This window comes from Narcine bancroftii, chromosome 1, assembly GCF_036971445.1.
Source record: "Narcine bancroftii isolate sNarBan1 chromosome 1, sNarBan1.hap1, whole genome shotgun sequence".
Classification (NCBI taxonomy): domain Eukaryota; kingdom Metazoa; phylum Chordata; class Chondrichthyes; order Torpediniformes; family Narcinidae; genus Narcine; species Narcine bancroftii.
The window spans coordinates 300,841,838-300,867,540 of record NC_091469.1 but is presented as its reverse complement, the minus strand read 5'-3'; the positions used below and the strand labels follow the sequence as shown (position 1 = coordinate 300,867,540).

At 39.6% G+C, this 25,703-nt stretch overlaps 1 protein-coding gene across 14 annotated transcripts in view; it reads right to left on the bottom strand.

The window, feature by feature from the left end:
* The window catches only part of cstpp1 (centriolar satellite-associated tubulin polyglutamylase complex regulator 1), a 209,280-nt gene that overhangs the window by 23,220 nt on the left and 160,357 nt on the right, over nt 1-25,703 (bottom strand). For 13 of the 14 annotated variants that reach the window (XM_069905588.1, XM_069905580.1, XM_069905570.1 and 10 more), the window contains one exon: nt 6,910-6,995. In XM_069905588.1, coding sequence (XP_069761689.1) covers nt 6,910-6,995 — 86 coding nt within the window. Of the gene's footprint in view, nt 1-4,134; nt 4,230-6,909; nt 6,996-25,703 lie in introns of those variants that run through there. The other variant, XM_069905622.1, reaches the window with a different exon arrangement.

Here is a 25,703-nt window from a genome sequence, read left to right as displayed (position 1 = left end):
GGAAACAAAGTTTTAAATTCTGGCCAACATGAAAGAGCAGGTAGTACAGCTGCTGCCTTACAATTCCAGAAACCCAAGTTCTATCCTGTCCTGAATTTGTGGAGTTTGCACATATTCCGTTGAAAATACTCTGGTTTCCTCTTATGTGCTCAAGCCTGGTCACTGCAAAATTGACCCCAGTGTGAAGGTTAGTGGGAGATTTGGAGGGGTCTTGATGGCAACATGTGGAGAAAAGACAACGCTTTATAAATTGAGCACAATATAGATTTCCCTTAATACACTGATTTGAAAACATTATCGCAGTACCTGTAATACAGTCACGCGTCGCTTAACGTCCACAACAAGTTCTGTGAAATAGGACATTATGCGATTTGGATGTTGTGCAAACACCATATTATAGTATCATAGGCATATATTATGACTAACAAGACATATGTATTATAGGTTATATGTATTGTACTATAGTGCTTTGTATACAAGACACGAGATACAGGCGTTGTGTGCGGGAAGCCGCTAAGTCCCATTCTTCGATCGGGATTTCTGAACTCTATTATAACCTTATGGGTCCATGGACGTTTATGCAGTTGGATGATGCTCGAACTGACATTATGCGATGCATGACTGTAATTACCTAGTTTATGATATATTGACCTAATCTTTATATTTTCAGACCAAACCTGAATCTAGAGAAACCTGACTCATACTGATTCATCATGTCACTGGTGATCAACAATAGAAATGCTAAGCACATGAAGGAACAGGGAAGTCAGACTTTTTGTCCTTCTTCTCCCAAATTACATTCAAGATCCCCATTTCAACTAGAGTTGCAGACAATCCCTACATTTCTACCTTCATTCTGAATTTCTGTCTCAAAAATCACAGCAATTCAGTTCTTTCTGGAATGATGAGATAGAATGGTGTCAGTTTCACAGGTTCATCAATCTCGTGTGCATTATCATCTTGCAAGACTGCGATCTCCACCACCAAAAAAATACAATGGCAGCAGATGTTTGACAACACCATCACCTGACTTGGAAATACTGGAATTTTCCACTATGCCTTTGGAGTACTTTCATGAGAAAGATTGCAGTACTTCAAGAAGTACTATTTATGCTGGCATATAATTGTCCTGAATTTCCACCTAAAATGTAGGTTTTGAGCTATACTTGTTGATTTAAGACTACCCCAAGTCTGGCACTTAATGCTGGCCGGTGGAGTAATGCACCTAAGCACACTTAACATACGAATTCACAATATTTCGAAAGCAAATGACCCAGTCAAGGTTTAAATTTTAGTAGCAAATTTTAAAATAACCACTGTAGGCTGCTTTAACAGGCTGTTTAAAGCCTGCCAGAGCCCATGGCAGTCAGACTGCGTGGATGGACCCCACAGGGGTTGCTGTTAAGATTCAGATTTTATACTTGACATACAAGACAAGCCCTCATTTTGGGGTGACATTTTTAATCTTCAAGACCTGTCTTATATGCCAACATATATGACACTTCAGATGTAAAAGACAGGAGCAGGAGTAGGCCTGTTGAGCCTGGTCCATTGTTCAATAAGATTGTGGCTGAACTGGGCCCCATTTGAGTGAAGAAATTAAAAAAAGATGGTAGTTTGAGAATGGGTATGTTGGTTGAAGTGCAACAAACCCTATAATTCTTGAGCAATGTAAATTCTCTGGATCCAAGACTAACTGTAGGCTTCTTCAATACATAGATCTCACTAAAATAATTGGAGCAATAGAATAAAGTATGCAAGATCACCAAAAAATTGATTAGTAATGCAGCTGGGACTCTCTTTGTAACTTTGCACTCTGTCCCCTTTTACCTGCTGTGCTATGAAATGGGATGTCTACCTGGGCTGATTGCAAAACAAAATTTCTCACTTACATGTGTCAATAAACTTGAACAAGTACCAAAATGTAAAAGTATATAGTGCATGGAATTGAACTTATTTCGGAGAATCCTAACATGATTTGAAAGCAGTAGTTTTAATCCGTAGCAAGGTGAAGTAATTGAAAACACGAATACAATGATAGAATATATTATTGGATATGGACATGTAATCTTATTGCCAGAACAACAATGGTTTACAAGTCTACACAAGTTGGGCTAAGACTTTGCCATGCTTAGGGTGATCAGCTGGGGTCCGAAACACTGCTGAAGAAAAATGCTATCATTATAAGACAAAAGGAAATGAGTATCAAGACCAAAAGGTAAATTGAGCTGAGAAGAAAGATCAGGTTTACAACTGAGTTTTATTTTTGCGGAGCCTTGTCAATAATTGGTTAGGTGCAGGGAGGGGTTGAGGTATTTAAAATATTAAATGACAAAGAAAACACAGCCCATATTACAACTTCAAAGTAAGCCAAGAATGTATGATGAGAGAAGGCACAAAGGAAATGATGATAAGCATACCTGAAATTGATCTTTTCTGATACCTTTTTATTTGAAGTTAGTCATTGATATGAATGAACAGGAGACTTGACCGGTGGCCCTACAGCTTTAAAAGTAAACAATTTAAAGAACACCTGAAATGCCTGTAAAGATACTGGCCCTGATTCTATGGTAGAAACAGTAACTTTAATTTTTCATAGATACTGTCTGACCTATTGAGTGTTCCAGCATTTTGCTGTATTTAGAATAAAACTATCAATATCCTCTGCTGTCCAATTTGCTTGTCAATAACAACTTATGAAACTGAGCATGACCAAGAAGCTATTTTCGGTTTCCCTGCTTCCAAAATCCAAGTAACTTTCTGTTCTATTTGATATTCAAAAAAAAAAGGATATCAAGTTGAAATACTTGCAATTAGTACTCAAATAACCACTTAAAAAAAGTTAAAAGTTTGGTAATGTGATTTTCCTCTTAATGGCATATTTAAAAACAGCCAGACAATCACTTTGGAACAGAGAGCTACTGAGTATGGAGTCTTAATTCTTCATATTTTTGATTATTGGAATTTTTAAATAAACTTTAAATACTGTTTGGCTCTCATGGTTCCCAATATTTTTCATTTCATCAATCATTCATTTTGATGCACTCTTCGGCAGTGAATGAAATGTTGAAACTTATACATGCTGAGAGTGTTTGACTTAGTTAGGACTCTTCAATCGGCTTTGTTAAGGATTCCCTGTTCACAAAGGACTCCTGCAGAGGATGTGTGGACCTTACTCTTATTAGTATAAACATCCATATAAGAGCCTATTGATAATTGTGCATGTGGGTGAAAAAAACGGCTAGTGACCTTAATTCACCATCAGCATCAAAATCTGGGTCAATATAATGCAGTGTAAATGGTACAAGATCAATTTAGTCCGAGTACAGAAGTGTATATTAAAAGCTAGAATAATTAAGTATTCTTTAAAAGAACAAGAAAAATGCAGCAAAATGGAGAAGTGTTATCACTATGTGAATGCATGCTATATTTGCTAGTTTAATTTAACCATATAACCATTTACAGCACAGAACAGGCCAGTTCGGCCCTACTAGTCCATGCCGTAGCAAATCCTCACTCTCCTAGTCCCACTGACCAGCACCCGGTCCATACCCCTCTAGTCCCCTCCTATCCATGTATCGATCCAGTCTTTCCTTAAATGTAACCAAAAGAGTATAATTCAACAACTCCTGTTGCTGAACTCAATATTGTGCCCTCAAACCAGATAAGAACTGCACATATTAGAATGTAATATTTCTCTCTATATTTCCACCCACTCTTATTTACCAGCCTCTCTTTCTCATACACACATAGAGACTGATGCACTCACACAGGCCAGATAAAATGAGGCATTTGTAATCATGCCAAAATTAAAATTGTGCTGGAGAAACAATTTTGTCAAAGAGAGGCTTCCCTGTCTCCAAATTAAAGTGAAGATTATAAATAAGATGTTTTAGAGATCCAAAATCAAGACATTCTTTACACCTGGGGATCAAATGTATAAATCTTGAAAATGAATACACTTGATCATACTAAGGATTTTTTAACCATGGTGGACATATTGTCAACACCTTAACAATATCTCTCTTTTGCAGGATAAGATGGCTCATAATTGATGGCAGTATCATCTGCTCATGGGCAATTTAGTTCTGAACATCACTGAGATAGTGGTCAGCTGTATCTTCATGTACATACCTCTTAGCTTGTCTCTTCCTCATGGAAGAAGTGTTGTTCCTCCATTTTGCAAAGTGCCTGACTTCCTCTTGCCTGCAACATTAATTCTCCATCACACTTTGACATCAGTCAGTGGCCTCTTGCTTGTTACAATGAAGCCAATGGAAGTTTGAAGCTGTTGCAGACTTCTAATTTTTTTTTATTTTAAAAAATATATATTATTTTAGAAAGTTACTGTTGGGGGTATGGAACAGGGAAAGACACAGATAACAACATTCTGGAGACAGCCTATCTGTTTCCACAAAGCCATAAAGCAGCTTGTTTATTGTTGCATTGAAATACTGAAACAATGAATGTTTTCTAAGAAGGACATCTGTTTAAATAGAAGGGGCGATCTGCTTGTTGACTCATGCTTTTGGGAAATTAAAACTAAGACTCAAGCAAGTCATGATTAAAGACACTTGAAAAAACAACATTTTAGTATTCAACCAAAGTCATTTAAAAAGACAAAATCAAAGTGAATTTGGAGGAAGACGGTTACTTCGGCTGCTTCTCTTTGTCAGGAGAGAGCAGTGATGCTGTGGCCATTGTAATAGTTACATCGGGCTGACCTATATCTCGGTAAGGAAAGCAAGATCATTCTTACACGTGGATCATGACAATTTTTATGGTTACTTCATCTGATCCTTGCCTGGGACTTTGAAAGCATTGCAGAAGTTACAAGCTTTGTAACCCCTCTTTCATCTGGTCCGGTTGGGAAAGAGATACAGGAGTATCAGAGCCAACACCACCATGGTGAGAAACAGCTTCCTCCCACGAGCAGTGAGAATGCTGAATGACCAAATGAACTGCTCACATTAACCATCCGACGTGCAGTTTTACAAAACAATATTCATTTGTATATTTGAATACTTGTCCTGCATATGTATTGTTTGTCTTTAAGTGTGATATATCTGGCTAGTGTTAGGTCTGCTTTGTTCATGAATGAGTGAGACAAACACCAGACTGAGTCGAAATCAGGGTTCTTTGTTCTTTATTACCGGATTGTAACACTTGCAACTAACCATGTTAGTCGGAGAATGCATTCTGCCGTTATCAGCAAAATGGTGATTTTTTATACCCTTGGATACGTGCTTAGAACATCATCATATCATTACTTGTCCAATGACTAAAACTGTTGCTATCCTTTCCCTGCTAGCTTCCTGCCTCTCAATCCATCAATGTCTCTCTTATCTTGTAAGTACAAGGATGCATGCACATCTTGTTACAGCCCTGTACAGGGTAACTCCTTACACATTCCCATCTCATGATGTTTTACCTTACACTAGGTGTTTGCATCTTTTGTACCGAGGACTGGCTTTGTTGTTGTTTCAATGCTGTTTTATCAGGTTAAGGTAAAAACACAAAATGCTGGAGAAGCTCAGCAGGTTGAACAGTGTCCTTTATGTAGCAAAGATACAGAACCGATGTTTCAAGCTTGTGCCTTTGATGAAGGGTCAAGCCTGAAACGTCGGTTCTGTATCTTTGTCTTTGCTACATAAAGGACACTGTTTGAACTGCTGAGCTTCTCCAGCATTTTGTGTTTTTACTTCAACCGTGGTGTCTACAGAATTTTGTGATTTACTTATTGTTTTATTGGGTTGTATTTGTGGATTCAGATGATTTGACAGAGTCAAGGCAGATAAACTTGATTTAATCCGATCTACAAATGCAGTCACTAAAGGATTACTTGAGATCTGATGTTAACCTAGACATACCACTTCCCTCAACTTATCCACTTAATACTATCAGTTCATCTTCAAAATCAATACCCCTGCTCTCAGATACTTTTACCCTCTCTCTCCTCCTGTAAGTCTATGTATCTCGCACTCCAAGGGGCACACAGTATATTTTTAAACTTGTTAACAACATTTTTCCAATCATATTTTTGTGAACATTCCATCGGAAAAATGTAGGATGCCCAGCTTAGTTTCATCCCCTTCTTTAAATTTACTGGGTTTCCCAGAAGCTCCATGGTTTGTCCAAAGATTCTAAGTAATAAACCATTGCTGCATCTTTTTTTGCTCCTTCTATGTTTTGCAACTGTCAGTGCAATATACCTTCTGTCAAGTACTCAGTTTATAGCTTCTAACTTCATTGTTCAAAACATAAAGCAATTTTGTTTTATACAGATGTAAATGTGTTAAAGATTAAAAACAACCATTTATTTTGCTTCATCCAAATTCAATTGGCTCTTTTTTTTAATTCTAACAGGATTATTTAACAATAGCATTCACTTGTTAGGCATATTTTTAACCATAAAGAGTAAATTTCTGAACTGTTCTAGAAAATTTACCATTTCTAAAGTTTCTGACTATTGTCGAAACTAGGAGGCGTTTTTAGAAATGCATTGCATTTATGTAGGCTATTAAAAAGGCAACTACAGTGGTTCAACTGTAAATGGTCATGAATTGCATTGTGTTGTTTTCACTGAAATTAAAACTCTAGAAAAGCTGGCTTAATGGTGAGAGGGACGCTCCAGTAAATCACTGGTGAAAATTGATTTCTTGTCCTAAAGTTAAGGACCTGCCCTAATCAACATCCTACTGACATTATTCAGTTAGATACTCTAAGTACATAAAATGTGAACTTCTTAAATATCTTCCAAATTCCATGGTACTGCTCAAACGTGCTAACTTCAAAAACGCATAGACAAGAGATGGCTGTTCTGGCCCTCAGCCCTTTTCCACTATTCAATTCAAAAGTGGTTGTACATTCATCAAAATGAAATGAGAAAGCAATGAGACATAAACTTACCATAGTAGTAGAGCCGGATCTGGAATGCATACAAAAAATCCACAAATGACATGGGGCAGTCCATTGCATCATCCATAAGAATAATCCTGCAAATAGAAATAGAGATGTTGTTTCAAGTTTTGATAAATCATTTAATTTGGTCATCAGTGGGGCTACAATTACCTACTTCAACGGAGTTTCCTTGCCTCAGCAAAGAGATATTTACTTGGCATGGAAGATAGACAGGATATTTAACTTTAGCAGGTCAAGCATATAACACAAGAGCAATAAGGTCACAGTCAGAATGCAACACAGTTCTAGTGTCTACACTACACCAATGATGTAATTGCACTACAAATGGGAGAGGAGATTTATGATGTTGCCAGGACTGGACACTTTTAGTTATAAGTAGGGACAGTCAAGCTATTGGACAAGAAAATGTGCAGATGCTGAGGTTGAGTACAGTACCCAAAACTGCTGGAGAAGTTCAGCAGGTCACACAACATCTACAGGAGGAAAGGCAATGAACAGCTCTGAGTCCTTTGTCAGTAATCTAGAAAAGACAGGTACAAACCTGAATAAAAAGGTGGGGGAAGGAAGGGGGAGAAGCACAGGTATGAGGTCATAGATGGATGTAGATGAGAGCGTTGAAGCAGCTGACAAGTGATGGGGGAGGGCAGAGGGCGAAGAAGGGTGGTTCTCTGATAGGAGAAGAGAATGGGGTGGGGAGCTTCAGCATCAAAATCAACCTCTCTGATTAACCCCCTCCCACAGTCTTCCCTACCGCTCTATCTCCTTTCATCTAGCTCCCCACCTCTTTAGTTATTTGGATATTTACTTGAAGAAGAGCCCACAAGACTGAATGCTAACAGCTATTTTGGCTGGATTATACTTAGGACTGACAGGCCCGTCTCTGCTGAATACTTGGAAAATGTACTCACTGGTTTAAATTTAAAATTGGTCTGTTGTTTTACTGCCAAGTTTGCAGGTCAAACTGTCCAATGTCAATATTTGAAAAAAAAGAATTTGAGCATTATTAATATTTTACTTGTTATGAGGCACATGCCTAGAAATTGGACTTTTGGAGCAACTGTTCTGCACTTTTTTTTGGATCATGTCAGCAACCAGTTCCAGGTTGATTAATAACCACTGGAAATTGCCCAGGCACTTCCAGTCATAATTCACCTGAGCTTCAGACACCTGCCAAATAATGTCATCCAGTGTGCAGTTGCTATTTTTGCATTCATTGGCAGAAATTGACTGTTTCAGGAGCGAACTAAATTATTGTAAATGATAGAGCAAACCCCAGAGCAAGTTAGCAAAGAAATGTTGGCCTTCATCGCAAGAGGAATTGCATTCAAGAGAAGGGAAGTCATCCTACAACTATACAAGGTACTGGTGAAGCTGCACCTGGAATATTGTGTGCAGTTCTGGTCTCCATACTTGAGGAAGGAATATACTGACCTCAGAGGCAGTCCAGAGGAGGTTCATCAGGTTGATCCCAGAAATGAGGGGGTTGACCTAGATAGATAAGATAGAGGCAGGAAAATGTTTTCACTGGTCGGTGAAACCAAAACTAGGGGACACAGCCTCACGATTCAGGGGAGTAGATTTAAGATAGAGATGAGGAAAAACTATTCCCCAGAGAGTAGTGAATCTGTGGCATTCTCTGCCCAGGGAAGCAGTTGAGGCTACTTCATTAAACATATTTAAGGTTCAGTTAGATAGATTTTTACATAAAAAAAGGAATCGAGGGATATGGGGAAAAGGCAGACAGGTAGGTGGAGCTGAGTCAATGATCAGATCAGCCATGATCTTGTTGAATGGTGGAGTAGACTCGATGGGTTGGATGGCCTACTCCTGCTCCTATTTCTTATCTTCTTTAAATACAAATTAAAGAGTCCCCACTGGAACATCTGTTTTACCATAACTTCTCCTGCAATCCATTTTCAGTGCATATCTTATGTGCACAGGTACCAATGAAAACGCTTGCATCATCACTATATTATGCACCTCTGTGCCTGATGCTGTGATCATTAGCCCTTAATGAGCTTGTAACTTGTAGCAGACTGATGGATTTGGTAAGAAATACACAAAAGTGCTGGAGACCCTCAGCAGGTCCTGCAGCATCCATAGGAGCCAAAGATATATATAAAACCAATGTATCACATGATCTTTTCACTTAAAATCAAGTTATTAATTTCTCAGAAGGTAATGGAATTACTTTCTTATCAAAAGAATTGAACGCAGAAAGAGAATTTAAATAAAAGGCTTCAAAATAAATGGCCAGAAAATTAAACTGAATTGAAAGTTGCAAAATTGGATTTGGAATTCCAGAAAAAGGCAATAGTAAAATCAAATTTTAATTGTCTGAGAGGATGAGCAAATATAGGTTCTCGGGAGTCATTATCTCGGAAGATCTTTCCTGGAACCGACACACCAATGGTATCATGAAGAAAGCCTCTACTTCCTCAGGAGTTTGCGGAGGAGCTAGTGGAGTTGTTCAAGTGAACCGGTACGGACTTGAAGGGCCGACATGGCCTGTTTCCGAGCTGTAAACGGTTTAATGGTTATATGGTAACCAATCTGTTGGGCCTGTGTCCTTTGTCAAGGTTTGTGGAAACAATGGGTCTACCAGGACAATTGGATTTGTGAACTTGTGTAGGAAGTAGAAGTGGAAACAATGGACCTTCCGGGGCAAGCAGCAAAGGGCTCAGGTCTAGAATGTTAGTTAAATATGTTTGCCTCCTACGGATGCTGAGTTTCTCCAGCAATTTTATTTATTTACTACAATCACAGTGTCTGCAGACTTTCTTGTTTCACTGCATTTTGTTGAATCTTCTGTCCAATGGCAGAAGGCCAACTTTCTCCTGCATCAACTTAACTCCCCAAGCCACCTGATGTTTGTCTTCATCTTCTTGGTAATCTTTCACATTGCTGTACTGTTTCTTGCATTGGTTTATTGTGGCTGCCATTGAAGAATGGTGTTGAAAGGCTGACCCACACTCAGGCAGTCAGCATGGGAATGATGTGTGTAATGGATATGTGTTAATATTAAATATATATTTGTTGGTAAAGCTAGTCTGTGGGTTTGGATACTGGGTCACACACATGATTCTTTGAGATGGCAGATGACAAGCCATTTTCAGAGTCAAAGCATCTGGAAAACAGAGCTGAAGTGGTTTCTTAGCTCAAACTCAAGAACAATGGGGGTTTGCTTAAAAGCATTTGTGTGTATACACAACATTCTGCTGGCAGCTGTTCAAACAAGCAAGTTCTTCCTTGAGTGACTTGTTCAAGTAGTTCAGAGTCTTTTGCTTTCGATTCATACTTTTGAAGTGAGCCTAAATGGATAAAAATGCTTTAGCATATAGATGTGAATTAACTTTGGAAGTACCTTCAAAAGGCCATCTTCCATAATTCATGCTTTGGGAGAAATGCAACAGTAACAGAAATGATGTCACATGTCATGTGATGAGACTTTTGGAGACAAAGATATTTCTGGAACCAGAGGAATTTTGAGCAGAGAAAGTTGGCCATCCTGTGAGTAACACAGGACTGAAATACAATAATCATAAAAGATACAGTTAAATGTTACCCCTGGTCAAAGGAGAATACAGAATAAATTGCTTTTGAAGGCAGAAGACAAATTCTGACTGTCTCTTTAAGAAGAGGGCAGTTCAACCATGTTCTTTCCTATTTGGGCACTTTGTTTAACCCTTGTCTGGGGTTGTGAAATGATCGTGGAAGAAAATAGCCACTTTGCTATCTCTTTGAAAGGGCACACAACAAAACATTACAAATTGATGATGCCAGTTTGTGGGACCTACACTGACTAATAAAATAAAGTGCACATGTTTAAATGTGTGGAACATACATTCCAAAATCTCCATGCAAGAGAGAGAAAAGCGTTCGTATGAAGAAACATTGCACTGAAAACAACTCTACAAAAGAAATGTGTGTGTTTTAGAGGTTTGATAACTTGATGATTCAACATACTTCATTATTTCTTTTGAGCAACAGTTTATAGAAATCTGATGCTTCACATTTACTCCATAATTCCTTTTGAACAGCAGTAAAGATCAAGTTTCAACACAAAAGCTTTCTTAGACTGAATTTAAAATCATCTCTTCAGAGTTATACCTGCAATGTTTTGGTTTTACCACACACATACATATATCCATTTGCGCATAGTGGGGTTGTTTAGAGTTAAGTAAGAAGTGTTCTGTAATTAATGAGTAAAAATACCATTGTCTGTGGTTATTACCATTGTTGCTGATTTAGTATATAATACGTGTCATTTGCAATGACTGCTGTGGCTATTGTTGTATCACACAGGTTAAATTTTATCTTTATTCAATGTGGAAACCACCTAATGATTTTTTTTTAAACTAGGGTTTTCCCTGATTTCCAAATATTTTGCAAATCATCTAATTGGACAATGACAGATTTAATGAATGAAAAAAAAAGTGAACTCCAGCTTCTGGGAAATAATTCATGTCTAATCGACGATATCATATCAAACAGTGCAAGAACGTTAAATTGCCTATTCTTATTAATAATTAATGTATACCTAAATAATTAAAAGTATATATATGGGCAAGTAATAAATCATTCATTTAATTGATAGTGAAATAATTTGATTTTTAAAGGCTCTTTTCAAGAAAGTTAATGGCTAATTTTGAACACCAGAAAGCTTCATAATTTTATCATACGTTCAGGTCTAAGCCCTGGTCCACATACCAATTTAACAAATGGATAGCAATACCAATGTGAAATGCCAATAAATGTGCACAAATCTGTTGAATTCCGAATGACCACAAAAGTGATTTTTTTATAAGATGACTAGTATGCCAAAATAGTAACTGCAGGGAATTGTTCGATGAAATTTCTTCTTGTTAGCTATGCCCATACCCATGAATGTACAACTTCCTTTCAGATGAACCTGCAAAGTCCAGTGTTTCCCCTTGGCAGCCACTGGGACGCTATTGAAACAAGGAGTTCCAGAATGCAAAATTGAACATTCTCATTGCTGGTTAGAAGCAGTGCTGAGAATGAATTGAAAACATTGGTAAGTGTCTCATTATTAGACAACTCCTATGATGAAATATTACACTGACGGAAATCTTTCAAATTAAGGAAACAGCCCATCATAGAATAGAATCAATCTAGCAAGTTGTATAAGGAAATTTCAGCAAACATAGCTAATGTTGTCCCCTTATTTAAATATGCCAGCAGGGAGAGGTTTGGAAACATATCTTCTATTGGAAATGATTTGGAGGGACAGGTTTGGAAAGAGGGATTGATGAGGTGAAGTCAGTGTTTTGTGTGACATAATCAGTTTTGTGAGGTCATAATCTTTCCTGCTTTTGTACAGGGAAGATCATGTCTCACAAAACTGACTTTATTAGATGAGGCAATGAGGAAATTTGATGAAGGCAGCGTGGTAGTCGTGTATGACAAGACTTCAGAAAGGCTTTTCTGAAGTCCCATGCTGGTCCAGAAGGTTAAGGCAGAAGGGATTCAAGGCATGTTGCAAACTGGATTCAAAATTGGCATAGTGATGGGAGGCACAGGGTAATTTTTCTGACTGGAAGTGTGTAACAAATGAGACTTTTGTGGTCTGAGATATATACTCATGTAATCATCGAATTTTTGGACCACTTTATTGGGCCAATAATGAGGGGGGAGGTAGAGATTTGACTTTCACACGGGTCAAACTTTTGACCTTGATAAGTACATGCATAGTTTAAGGCCTCGGGAGCTTGGATGGTGGCACTTGGCGGTAAGTCTCAGTTTGGGGCATCAGGTGCTCAGAGGGGTGGGTGGCCAGGGTGAGGATCTGCGGTCAGGAGTGGGCGGCTGAGGAGTCAGGAATTGGGACAGACAAGTGGCCGGTGCCAAAAATAGGTGGGTTGACTGTTACACAGGTCACACAAAGACACCCGATTTTTGGGCCAATAAAGGGGGTCGACTATTACACAGTATCAACGATTACAAGATTATATATGGTATATATACAGTACATCATCTGGATGAGAATGTAGGTGATCTAGTAAATCTGAAGTTGACAAAAAAAAACTGGTGGAGTCACAGATAGTGATGAAGGTTGCCTGAGGATATAATGGACATAGATCAGCAAGAAAGTTGAATATAATGCTGGCAGATGAAATTTATTGTAGACAAGAGTGAGGCAATGCATTTTGGGAGGTCAACTTTTAAGAGGACAAATAGACTAAATGTCAGGGACCTAAGGAGCATTGATATGCAAAGGCACATTGGTCCATAGCTCACTGAAAGTAGCCACACACGTGGATCAGGTCATGAAGAAGGAGACGCAGCGCTCCCCCTCGGGGTGAAACTGTCCAGTCCAACTGCCAAGGCTCTGCACAAACTTTAAATGGTCTGTTAGAAGAACCAACAGTGATTTATTTTAAAATCCTGCAACCACCGAGTCCGGGGCCAAAGATGACGTCATCTATGTTTGGTAGCAGCCTCAAGGGAAACAGACTCCAGGGAAACAGAGGACTGGCGCAGGGCACTAGAAAACAGGGAGACTACTCTGAGAAGGAGAAGCAGAACAGAGAATGGCAGACAAGCAAGGGCTCAGAGGCTGAAGAACACACAGGTCACAGGTTGTTGGTGACTTGAGGTGAGGAACCAACACAGGCTGCTGGCAACTGTGGTCGGGATGCACATCAGGCTGCAGACTGCTTGAGACTGGTGGAAGGGGTACCAGGTATTGAAACTGAGACGCGAGAGGGTGCTAAGCCCTTCCTGATCGTGTCAGAGTTTGGATCTGGAGCTCAGGTTGCCGATGGTTTGGACTGAAGGCTGTGTAGCTGCGGAGGCTGTGGAAGCACTGGAGGTGAATCCATGGACACTCAATAACTTTGGGGGGACACTTTTGCTTCTCTTTCTCTGACAGTGAGGGGCACTGGGCAATTTCTGCAGATGGTGAATCTTTGTCTTAGGGTAGACTAAAATAAATTTCTGTTTTATTAGATGACTATAAAAGAATCTTGAATTAGGTATGTTTGAGCACAATTATTGGGATGACATGTTGCAGCTGGACAAAGCATTGGTCGGGCTGCATTTGGAGTACTGTGCACACATCTGGTTGCCACAAACACTACAGGAAGCACTTGATAACAGTAGAGAGGGTGCCAAAAAGATTCACCATGGCTTTACTTACAAAGAGAGATAGGATAAGTTGGGTTTATTCTCACTTGTGAAGTGATCGTATTGAAATTATGAGAGGCTCAGACATTTCTGAGGGCAGGGGAATCTAAAACTGATGGGCACAGGTTTAAGGTGAGAAGGGAGAAATGTAAACATCCAATTTTTCTACGGATGATAATCCCTTCATCACAAAAGTCAATGTAATGACTCTTTTCTGCAGCACCTTGAAGGTAAGCATATTCTTCTTTAAATAGAGACAAATATTGTATCCAGTATTACAGATGCTCAATCTTTCTTTGTCTGTCTGCCCTTTTATCTCACAAATTTATATGGATACATTTCAGCACCAACTCCAATGTGCGTATATCATTCTTTAAATGTATAGACCAAAGATTCACACAGTTCTCCAGGTGCAGTCTTAACAATGCTGTGCAAAGTTGCATCAAAATTTGCCAACTTTTATATTCCATAACACATATAATTAAAAACATTCCATTAACCTCTTAATACCTGCTGTACCTGTCTGCTACTGTTTGCATTCATGTGGTAGAATTCCCCTTTGTAATATTTTGTAATCTAAGTAGAAACTGATGACAGATAGTTAAGATATCAATGGAAAATATGTGGTCCCCAGCAAATGCAGATCTAAGGAATTTGTGCCAGTAGAGTAGCAGAAGTTATAGAAGTTCAAGTTTATTATCATCTGATTGTACAAGTACAACCCGACGAGATAGTGTTCTCCAATCCTCAGTGCAAAAAAAAATCAGACACATATACAGATATAAAAACCAGAGACAATGAGGTAATGGAACTACTTGCAAAGTGTTGCACCACGAACGTCCATTCCATTTAGAGAAAATAATGGTAAAGTTGGCTTAAGATACCTCAAATAAAATAATCACTCGCATCTCCCTTTAAATTGGAGGAATGACCATTAGAAATAATATGCTTAGAGGACAATTTTTACCTTGTTGAAAATTAATGTTAAGATTCTTTGAAATCTTGTAAACAAAAGAGATTTAAACAAAATCATGCAGGCAATGTAGAATGATCCTTGTGCCATAGGCACTCTGTGGTTTGTAAGGAATTACTTAAGATGGTAATGTGAGTGGAGAAAATTTGTTGAGAACCACTGATCTACTGCAACTCACTTCCTGCAATATAGATAGTATTCCCTTCTACTTTCCCCTTTTAGATCAACTCCCTTTTCACTAATTACTCATACTAGGGAGAAGTTCCAATGCCTCTGTTCATCTCATTGTCTCAAGTAGTTGCCTAATGTTAGTGTTGGAAATAGCTCAGCAAGGAGGAAGACTTTAGAAATATTGATATTGTCCATGAACTATTGACCAATTGCACTTTTTGGTGAATATATTATAGAATATGTTAATCCATGAGGTGATAGGGTAAATCAAAGGGAAAAAAATCCCAGATTTGTAAATCTTTTGGTTGCAGTAGACAACATTAAATCTGCAAGTTTAATTGTTGTATCTTAGAAAGTGAGAGATGATGCATTTGTCTAAGCTTTCGTTTAATAACTGAAAATACCTGCTATTGTTGAACTAAAATACATCCCCAAATAAATCAAACATAAACAGCAAAAGAAAAAGGAAATAGCCATGGCTAACATAGCAATGTCACCAACAAATGTTGCCATGGGTGTCTCAATGTAAATTTAATAGTAGTCATGGTTTCTTAATCTGTGGGATATGATGAAACCTGCTGGCTTTCCAAGATAGGCTTCCTTTTAGCGTGTTTTGCCTACCAAAAGGAGCAGGAGTCCGCTTGTAGCCCATCTCAGGTCTCTCAAGGAAGCCAAACCTCCCACTCCCAATAACCAACCTCTCCCTAGCTTTCCCAATTACTGGCATTCTCTGCTCAAAATCAAGAATTCCCTCTTTCCATTTGCCAGCCTATCCTCCCACTTCCAAACCTCTATCCAATCTTTGCTTACCAGCCTCATCCTTTCCAGCCTGATCAATGCTCCAATTCTCCTGGCTAAACCCAATCTCCTAACCTATAGCCTGTAATTGCAGGAGATGTTTCTCTTGTAAGCCTAATTTCCTCCCAACCTACAACCTAGACCTACCGCCACCACCACCCCCCCAACCTGTAGTCTTAAGCCCTCTTCCAATCTCCAGTCTGTTTTTACCCTATCAGAGACATTCTCCACTCCAACCCACACATTTACTTACAGATTTACCTCCCTTCAATTTCCAACCCAAACATTTACTCAATATACATTTCCCACTTTCTCAACTGGCAAGCTACACTCTTCTCCCAATCACCCACCTTTATCCCAGCCACCTGCTTGCCCCCTTTCAATCCTGTTTGCAGCCTGGAGCTGAGGCTTTTTTCCCCAGTATTGGCAATTGTGTGCTCTGGGATCAGGGGATGTGGTGTCCTGCTACTTTTGATTGCTCTTAAGAATCTGTGCTGTCTATTTGGAGAGTTGCAGGATTTGTGTCATCCTGATAAGATTCAGGGTCTCAACCATAGGGTATGTATCTCCTCAGCCATGACAGGTTTTGCCCTTGTCTTAAATCTCTTCTCTCCATTTAATATCAAATTGAGACTGAGGCTCTGGCAGAAAATGGGGAAAAATGACATCTTAGTTTAAAAAAAGAATTGCAAGCATATCTCTAAGAAAACGAATATCTATGCAGAAGTAAAATGCAATATATTTATCTTTAATCATTTTTATTTGTACTTTATGTATAATTAAATGTGCTTGGCCCAGGTCATTTCACTTTATAAGCCACAAACTATTCTCAAACATTTCTGCATGTTGCCAGCTGCATCACTTTAAAAGTACTGAGCCACATCAAAAGTTTTGCAATCTTTTGTTTAATTCCATCACTTACAAAGAAAGAAATTCCTCTGAATGGAAGAAAAAAGAAACCCACAATTTAAAATGCTATTTAAAGTAAAATACAATTATCTTCAATTGCTAACATCAGTTGCAATCTGTAGAGGTTAGGTAAACACAGGTGTTGCTTAAAACAAATACAACCTGATTTCAAATATAACCTTAATCCCAAGTAATGCCACCCAAAGAGTTGCTTCTACTTATACAATACATCTTATTATTTATCTTCTCTATTTATTTAAAAAAAAATAACTTGTACTTTGGAGAAGAAGTGAAAATCATAGTGTGGCTCATTGCTCAGATACTTTTATGTCTATTTAGATTCAGAAAAGATTATATATGTTCACTCAAAATAGTCATTTATTTTGCCAGGAGTGAGGGAAGACACTAAAACGTAGTTATTGGAAGGGAAAAATGATCAAGGGAACAGCTAGGTCAACAGGTCAAATAGGACCTTAGCAAACAAAAGTGGAAACATAACAGTGAGAAGAAAGGAAGAAGAAATAAACAGAGGAAGCGATGACAAAAATGGTGAATTATTGTGGTTGGATTCATTGTTAAAGTGACTAATGAAAGGAAGGTCAATAGAGGGAAAAAGAAACAAATGAGAAACTAAAGGAAAATGTAAAATAAAATCTGACTGCTGTAAAATCTAAAAATAACATTTCACAACTAGATGAACACAGAATCAGAATCAGGATCAGGATTTATTGTCACGAAATTTGGTGTTTTGCGACAGCAACATAGAGCAAACATACGTATTATAACCATCTTATGACATTACTATTAAAAAAAATATTAACAATAATAGTGTATGAACAGTAAGACAGTGTCATTGGTTCATTGACTATTCAGGAATCTGATGGCAGTGGGGAAGGTGGTGTCCTTGTGCCACTGAGTGCTCGTCTTTAGGGCCCTGTACCTTTTCCCCGATGGTAGCAGTGAAGAGGGCATAGTCTAGGTGGTGGGGGTCTTTGAGGGTAGAGGCTGCTTTTTTAAGACACTGCCTCATGTAGATGTCCTCGATGGAGTGAAGTCTGGTGCCTGAGATGTCACAGGTCAAGTTAACAACCCTCTGGAGTTTATTCGTCCTGAGAGTTGGCGCCTCCATACAAGGCAATGATGCAACCAGCCAGAATGCTCTCCACAGTACACTTGTAGAAGTTTATGAGAGTCTTTGATGACATACTGAACTGCCTCAGACACCTCACAAGTATAGCCGCTAATAAGCCTTCTTTGTAGATCCTCAGAGATGTTGACACCCAGGAATTTGAAGTTCTTGACCCTCTCCACGACTGAGCCCTCGAATGAGGACTGGGTTGTGTCCCCCTGACTTCCTCCTGAAGTCCACAATTATCTCCTTGGTTTTACTGAGCGTAAGGTTGTTGTCCTTACACCATTCAACGAGCTGATCTATCTCCCTCCTGTACACTTCCTCACACCAGGACACCATAATTGTAAAAACTACTTTCTGGGCAAAAGTTATCTGCATCATCAGTGATTAACAATGATCATCAAACTTATTTTTCCCCACTGCTTTTCCTTCACTGGATCCTTGACTTTCCGTCCAACAGACCACAATCAGTGAATATATGTACTGTAACAACATTTCCTCCATGAGCACGCTCAACAGCACTGCTCTTCAAAAATGTGTAATTCTACTATACTCTTTCTACACTCATAACTGTAGAGCCAAACACCATTCCAACTCCATTTTCCAATTTTCTGACGACACAATGGTTAGGTTAGAAATATAAAAAAAGAGACAGAAAGTCTAGTGCAGGGGTGGCCAAACCGAGGTTTGCGAACCACATGTGGCTCTTTGACATGTAATTTGCAGTTCATGGAAATATGTTGGCTGGAGAAGATACCAGAAAATGAGGTGGTGTCTACTGCTTCTTTGGGCAGTGACTTCCACAGGAAATCAGACAGGATTTTGAAAATATTTGGGATGTATACAGTAAGTGTACATTTTGATTATTGAAACTAATGCAACTTAGGTTTAAAAACTACAATTAGAATAAATATTATTACATGCATGTATTTCTTAATAGTATATAACATTTTTGTTACAAAATATGCATGTAAGAGTAAAAATGTGTAAGTAATATTTTTTTCAGGTCTTGCGATCTCCAGCATCTGAAGTCTATCGTATGTGGCTCTTATGTAAAGCAAGTTTGGCCACCCCTGGTCTCGTGGCACAGTGACAAGATAACCTCTCTCTCAATGGCAATTAATTGGAGATAATCATTTACTTCAGGAGAGCATGATGAGACCACATCACCTCAATGATGAAGAAGTTGTAAGGAATAGAGAGGTTCAAGGTCATAAAAATAAACATCTCCAATGATCTGACCTGGGGCAGGCACATGGTGGTCAAATAAGTGCACCAGTGCCTGTACTTTCTTTGAAGATTAAGGAGGTTTGGCACATCCCCTTGTCCCTGAACAACTTCCTCAGGTGACCACTGAATGCACACTTGCTGGATACGTCACTGCATGGTGTGCTTACGATCAGAAGCTATAGTAGGTAGGGCTCAGAACAGATGCAGACTTCCATCCCCTCCATGAACTCCACCCACAGCTTGCGTTGTGCAGAAAAGGCAGCCAACCTACTGAGGGACCTACCACACCCAGTAAATATTCTCTTCTCTCTTCTCCCACTGGGGAGAAAGCTCAAGAGTGTGAAAGTATGCACCACCAGGTTTAAAGACAATTTCCTTCCCTCAGCCACCAGGGTTCTGAATGAGCCCACAACAGGGCTATCACATTGCTTTTGCTTGGGACTAATTGATTTTATTTTAATTGTAATTCTATATGCTGTAAATTGTGCTCCTTACATGGCTGTATGAATAATAGACATAACCTGTTAAGACTACTTGGAGAAGAACCCTTCTCGCAGTATTGGGTATAATGTGACAAATACACAAGCGATAATAACTAGATTAATCTATCTGTGGCAAGTTTATGGCCAATGTACAAAAGCAGAAAATTCATGCAAATTTTAGGGCAGGGTGGGGGGTGAAGAGAGAGAAATTAGATGGGTGGTCCTTCTTTCCCAAAGTAAATAGCAGAGCAGAACAATTTGGACAAAACCATACGACAATCCATAACTCGTGTATGCCTGGTCCTTGCTTCTTGTTGTCCGTGTACATAATCTTTCAAGCAAAATTATTTTTCAACAAAGTAATTGTTGTGGTGAACTCAAGAGCCATATTCTGCAGGAAAGTCTCTCAAACATAAATTAGGTTGATCAGGATTTTAATAAAATTTGAACCAGAGGAACAAAGAGTTCTAAATTCCATGTCACATTCTAATTATATGAAGCCAACAAAGCAGCATTCCTTCAGCACTGTACTGGAGTACAAACTTGAATATGTCCTTAACCAGTTTTACGGATGACCAGCAAGTGCATATACTCTTGTCACCCAGTTTTCTGGGACTACCAACAAGTGCATGTACTTGGTTTTCCGGGGCTACCAACAAGCACATGTACTCCCTGTCCCGCTCTTCCAGTATTGGTTTTATACCCAACCACCAGCTGGTTTGTACTGTAAAGTGTATTTTTTTCAAAGATTCAGGTATAAACAGCTGCTTTGCTGTTCCACAACAAGTAAAAGTACTGGAAGAAAAGGTAAGAACATTCAAAATTGTTGTTTGAGTATCGAGGACTATGTGGGGTATAAGCAGGACAGTGACTGGCCATATATAATGTGGTATCAGTGATTGAACAGATCAGCTAACTCTGGTTTACCCATGCACCCAGTCCGGAGTATATATTAAGAAAGGTTAAAAATGGCCAGAGAGCAAAGGGTTAAGTGAAGCTGGAACACATCATGATGAGATCCTGTGAGAGTAAGTCAACACATTTCAGGTCTGAACTCTAACTGCCTACTACTGATGGTAGCTGAAGTCACAATTCAAGGAAAGATTAATTATTTTTGTCCATTACTTCGAGGTAAAATCTGCTCAATTTTATTCAACAGAAATTGAACTATTTCTGATTTTGAAGGAGGTAATCATATTTGATTTGTTATGAAATAGTTCCATATCTGCAATAGGAATATTTTGTCCTCATCTGTTGCTGGGGCTTGAAGTGTGTTATTTATGTGTCTGAATGCACCAGGCCAACCGCTTCTAATAATGATCAACCTTGACATCATCAGAACAGTTCAATAACATTCCTTTTCCCCTTCTCAATGTTCTCTTCCTCATGGAAAACAATTTCAGTTCAATTAAGCTCAACAAAGAAACCCATATTTAGTCTAAATTGGCAGATATAAAATAGATTGTTGTGTCAAATTTAGGCATCTCTCTTGGGCAGGAGCTTTGTGATAGATTCTGGAGGATTCTGATAACATGGAATGAAGTTAACAATTATGTAAATGGCAACAAGTAGCAAGGACCAGACATTCATGAGTTGCGTATTATCACACATGTAGGCGGCACTGTTAGTGTGGCATAACGCTATTACAATGCCAGCAACCAGGGTTCGAATCCAGCACCTTTTGTACGTTCTCCCTGTGACCTACATGGGTTTTCTTCAGGTGCTCTGGTTTCCTCCCACCCTCCAAAACGTACGTGTTTGGTAGATTAATTGGGTGTAATTAAGCAGCGCAGGTTTCATGGGCGGGAGGGCCTTCTACCATGCTATATTATTAAAAGGTATACTTTTGTCTAAATTGTGCTGTTCTGCTCTTTACTTCCCATGCTTAATGGTTCTCATTTCCAATTAGTTGACTCTGTGCTCAAACTGCTACTGTCATTACCAATGCTGTTGGCTTGAAATAAGATCTTTCTGTTTGACTCTTTTAAGTTTTTTCCTTTTATGTGAGATCATCGTTCCATCCATACTACCAATCGGTACTGAGACGCAAAAGTCTCATTATATCTTGTGCCTAGAATATAGTATCATGAATCACTTAGAGAATAGCTGCCCTGGAAGGAACATTGTTTCAACTTGCTCATGTCCCACCAAACTATTCTACTGATATCTTGACTCTATTTTATTCCCCCCATCCACTTACCTCTCACCTACATCTGGGACACCTTGCATATTTGCTATGATTGGCTGAACTTGTTCTTACTCTGGACATATTCTACCCTCACTACTATCTGCGGACCTATACAGCTCTTCCAGGTGAGACACAAGATTCATGTGTACCTCTTCCTGCCTCCTTGTCTATTGCATTCGGTGTTCCTGATGTGGCTTCCTTCACATCCATGAGACGAAGCACATACTCAGAGATTGCTTTGCCCAGCACCTGTGTAATGTCCACAATGGTCATTTAGAGATTGGTTGCAAGCCTTTTCAATTCCCTTTCCTGTTCCAATACCAACCTGTCTGTCCTCAACCTCTTCTACTACCAGAATAAAGCAAAACGCAGACCAGAGGAAAGTCCTAAGAAAACAAAAAGAAGCTGGAGGAACCCAGTGGATCCAGCAACATCAATGGGGAGTCAATGTTTTACATCAGGTCCCCTTATCAAGATGGGTTTTCAATAAAGCGACCTGACCCGAATTGTTAATTTTTTAAAAAAGTTAAATTTAGACATACAGCGCAGCAACAGGCCCCTTCAGCCCAGGAGCCTATGCCACCTGTGATAGAATATGTGATAGATGTATTTGGGAGATAAATTGGAAAAATTTATCATACACACACACTTCAAAAACAGGTCTTATTTGAAATACTGAAGAATTCATATTCAGTAACTTTACTGAAACTATGAAGAATGCTATGCACATTTCACAAGTAGGTCCTAATTGAAATGAATAGACCATAGTCTTGGACTGGAGTCAGGTTGGCTGTGTTGGACATATCTACAAAGTGCTCACTCAAAGGTCAATGAGAAGCTTGTTTACCTAAAACAACAGATGGGAGCAGAAGACTAACTCCTATTGTTTGCTGGAGAAGGTCAGAGGTTTTGAAAGTGAGAGAGTCACATGGGTTTTCTCTGGCAGTTGAAGAGAGAGAGAGAGAGAGAGAGAGAGAGAGAGAGAGAGAGAGAGAGAGAGAGAGAGAGATGAACAGTGCAACCAGGAAAAGATTGTTGAAATTGAAAAAGAAAACTCCAGAGTGGTGGATGCCTGGAAGTGCTATCTATCTGATGTTTCTCTTGGAATAAGGAGAACAGAAAAGAAATCTGTGTTAGCCTGAAAGAAAGAGGTTATCGTCTGGAGAACTCTGATGGGGCAAGCTTCATCAGCATGACACTGAGGTGACTAATGGAGGTACCTCAGTTGTGGAAATCCTGGAATAACAAATCTCTCTCTGCAAAACCTACAAAGAACCTTCCTGAGTGGTAAACATTTGCCTTTCGATTACCAAAACCTGGTGAACTTTAAATATGTTAAATTCTGTGCACAGTATAAGAATTGCCTGCAACCAGTGAACTTGGAAGAATGGGAAGTGAGATTGAATTGTGAACCAAAGAACTTTCCTTAAATTTACATACACATTACATTCACGTGCGGTTAGAATTAGAAAGGGATTAAGTTGGGTTTGTTAAGTTAATAGAGATATGTTAAAGTTTGATTCTGTTTTCATGTTTAAAGATAATTAAAAACAACTTTTGTTTAAGTAACTACTTGTCTTGGTGAATTTCTATTGCTGCTGGGTTTTGGGCTCATAACACACCCGATTGATCTACACCCTGCTACATTTTGAACAGTGGGAGGAAACCGGAACCCCCTCGCAGACATGGTGGGAACGTACAAACTCCTTACAGACAAGTGCAGGATTCAAACCCTGGTCCCTATCGCTGGTGCTGTAACAATGTTGTACTAACTGCTCTGTTAACTGTGCTTTCCCTACACTAACCATGACTGTCCATTTATCTTCATGGGTGCTGCCTGACCTGCTGAGTCCCTCCAGTTTCTCTTTGCTTACTCAAGATTCCAGCCCCTACAGCTTCTTGTTTCTTGTGCAGGGCAAGTTCTGCCAGGCAGAGAAAAAATGTTAGCCGAGGGGAATTGATTGGATCTGCATTCTAGAAAGAAATGGAGGACCTCGAGGCTTTCGGGAAATGGATGAATATATACTATTGTATTTCTTTCTTCTTTGGCTTAGCTTCGCAGATGAAGATTTATGGAGGGGCATCAGCTGCAGGCTCGTTTGTGGCTGACAAGTCCGATGCGGGACAGGCAGACATGGTTGCAAGGGAAAATTGGTTCGTTGGGGTTGGTTATTGGGTTTTTCCTCCTTTGTCTTTTGTCAGTGAGGTGGGCTCTGCGGTCTTCTTCAAAGGAAGTTGCTGCCCGCCGAACTGTGAGGCGCCAAGATGCACGGTTTGAGGCGATATCAGCCCACTGGGGGTGGTCAATGTGGCAGGCACCAAGAGATTTCTTTAGGCAGTCCTTGTACCTCTTCTTTGGTGCACCTCTGTCACAGTGGCCAGTGGAGAGCTCGCCATATACTATGATCTTGGGAAGGCGATGGTCCTCCATTCTGGAAACGTGACCTACCCAGCGCAGTTGATCTTCAGCAGCATGGATTCGATGCTGTCGGCCTCTGCCATCTCGAGTACTTCGATGTTGGAGATGAAGTCGCTCCAATGAATGTTGAGGATGGAGCGGAGACAACGCTGGTGGAAACATTCTAGGAGCCGTAGGTGATGCCGGTAGAGGACCCATGATTCGGAGCTGAACAGGAGTGTGGGTATGAAAACGGCTCTGTATGCGCCAGCTCCCCACCATGACTACCAGCCCCCACATCTCCATCGGGCACACAAAACTCAAAACGGTCAACCAGTTTACCTATCTCGGCTGCACCATTTCATCGGATGCAAGGATCAACAACGAGATAGACAACAGACTCGCCAAGGCAAATAGCGCCTTTGGAAGACTACACAAAAGAGTCTGAAAAAACAACCAACTGAAAAACCTCACTATTGTATTTAATCTCTTCAAAAATACCATAAAATGAACCTTGTCACATGGCTAATTTTTCCATTTTATTATAAGTAACCCACATAAAATCTACTTCTAAAAGACAGAAAATTCACAAAACAATAAAAAATGTTATTGAATGATACATTGAATTTGTGCAGGTAGACGATCCTTTATCCAGAACCCTTGGGGGGACAGTGTGTTATGAATTTCAGATTTTTCCAGATTTCAGAAAGCCCACCCGAATTGTGCTGCCATATCCACCCCCACCCCCTTCCAGTCACCCGGCCAACTCCCCCAAGCGCCGGCCCCTTGGATGCCTCCCCAAGCGCCAACCGCCCGGCTGCCTCCACCAAATGCCGATCCCTCGGCCACCTCCCCCAAGCGCCAGCCTCCCGGCCACCTCTCTCCCCACTTACCGGATTTTGGAGCTTTCCGGATTTTAAATATCCGGATAAAGAATTGTGTACCTGTATCAAGTGTTGCTGCTCGAGCTTCTTGTATAAATTCAGCTTAGGGTGCCAAGATAAAACCCTTCATTTATAACATGGAGGTGGCAAATGTGTAATTTGCAAAAAAACAAATGTATAAATGCCTTCAACCTGCCACTGATTTGAACTCTTTTTGGTAACTATCTAAATGATGCGTTTAATTAGGTGAGGGCAAAATAAAACTAATGATATTTAGCATGTCCTTCAGCACTTTTCAGTCACTCGAGTACTCTGAAGTGCAGTCACCTTTTAATGTTGGAAGGAATTCAGCAGACTCTCACAATAAGGGTTGGTGTAGCGGTTAGCACCACGCCTTTACAATGCCAGCAATCGGGACCAGACCGGGGTTTGAATCCTGTGCTGTCTATAAGGAGTTTGTACGTTCTT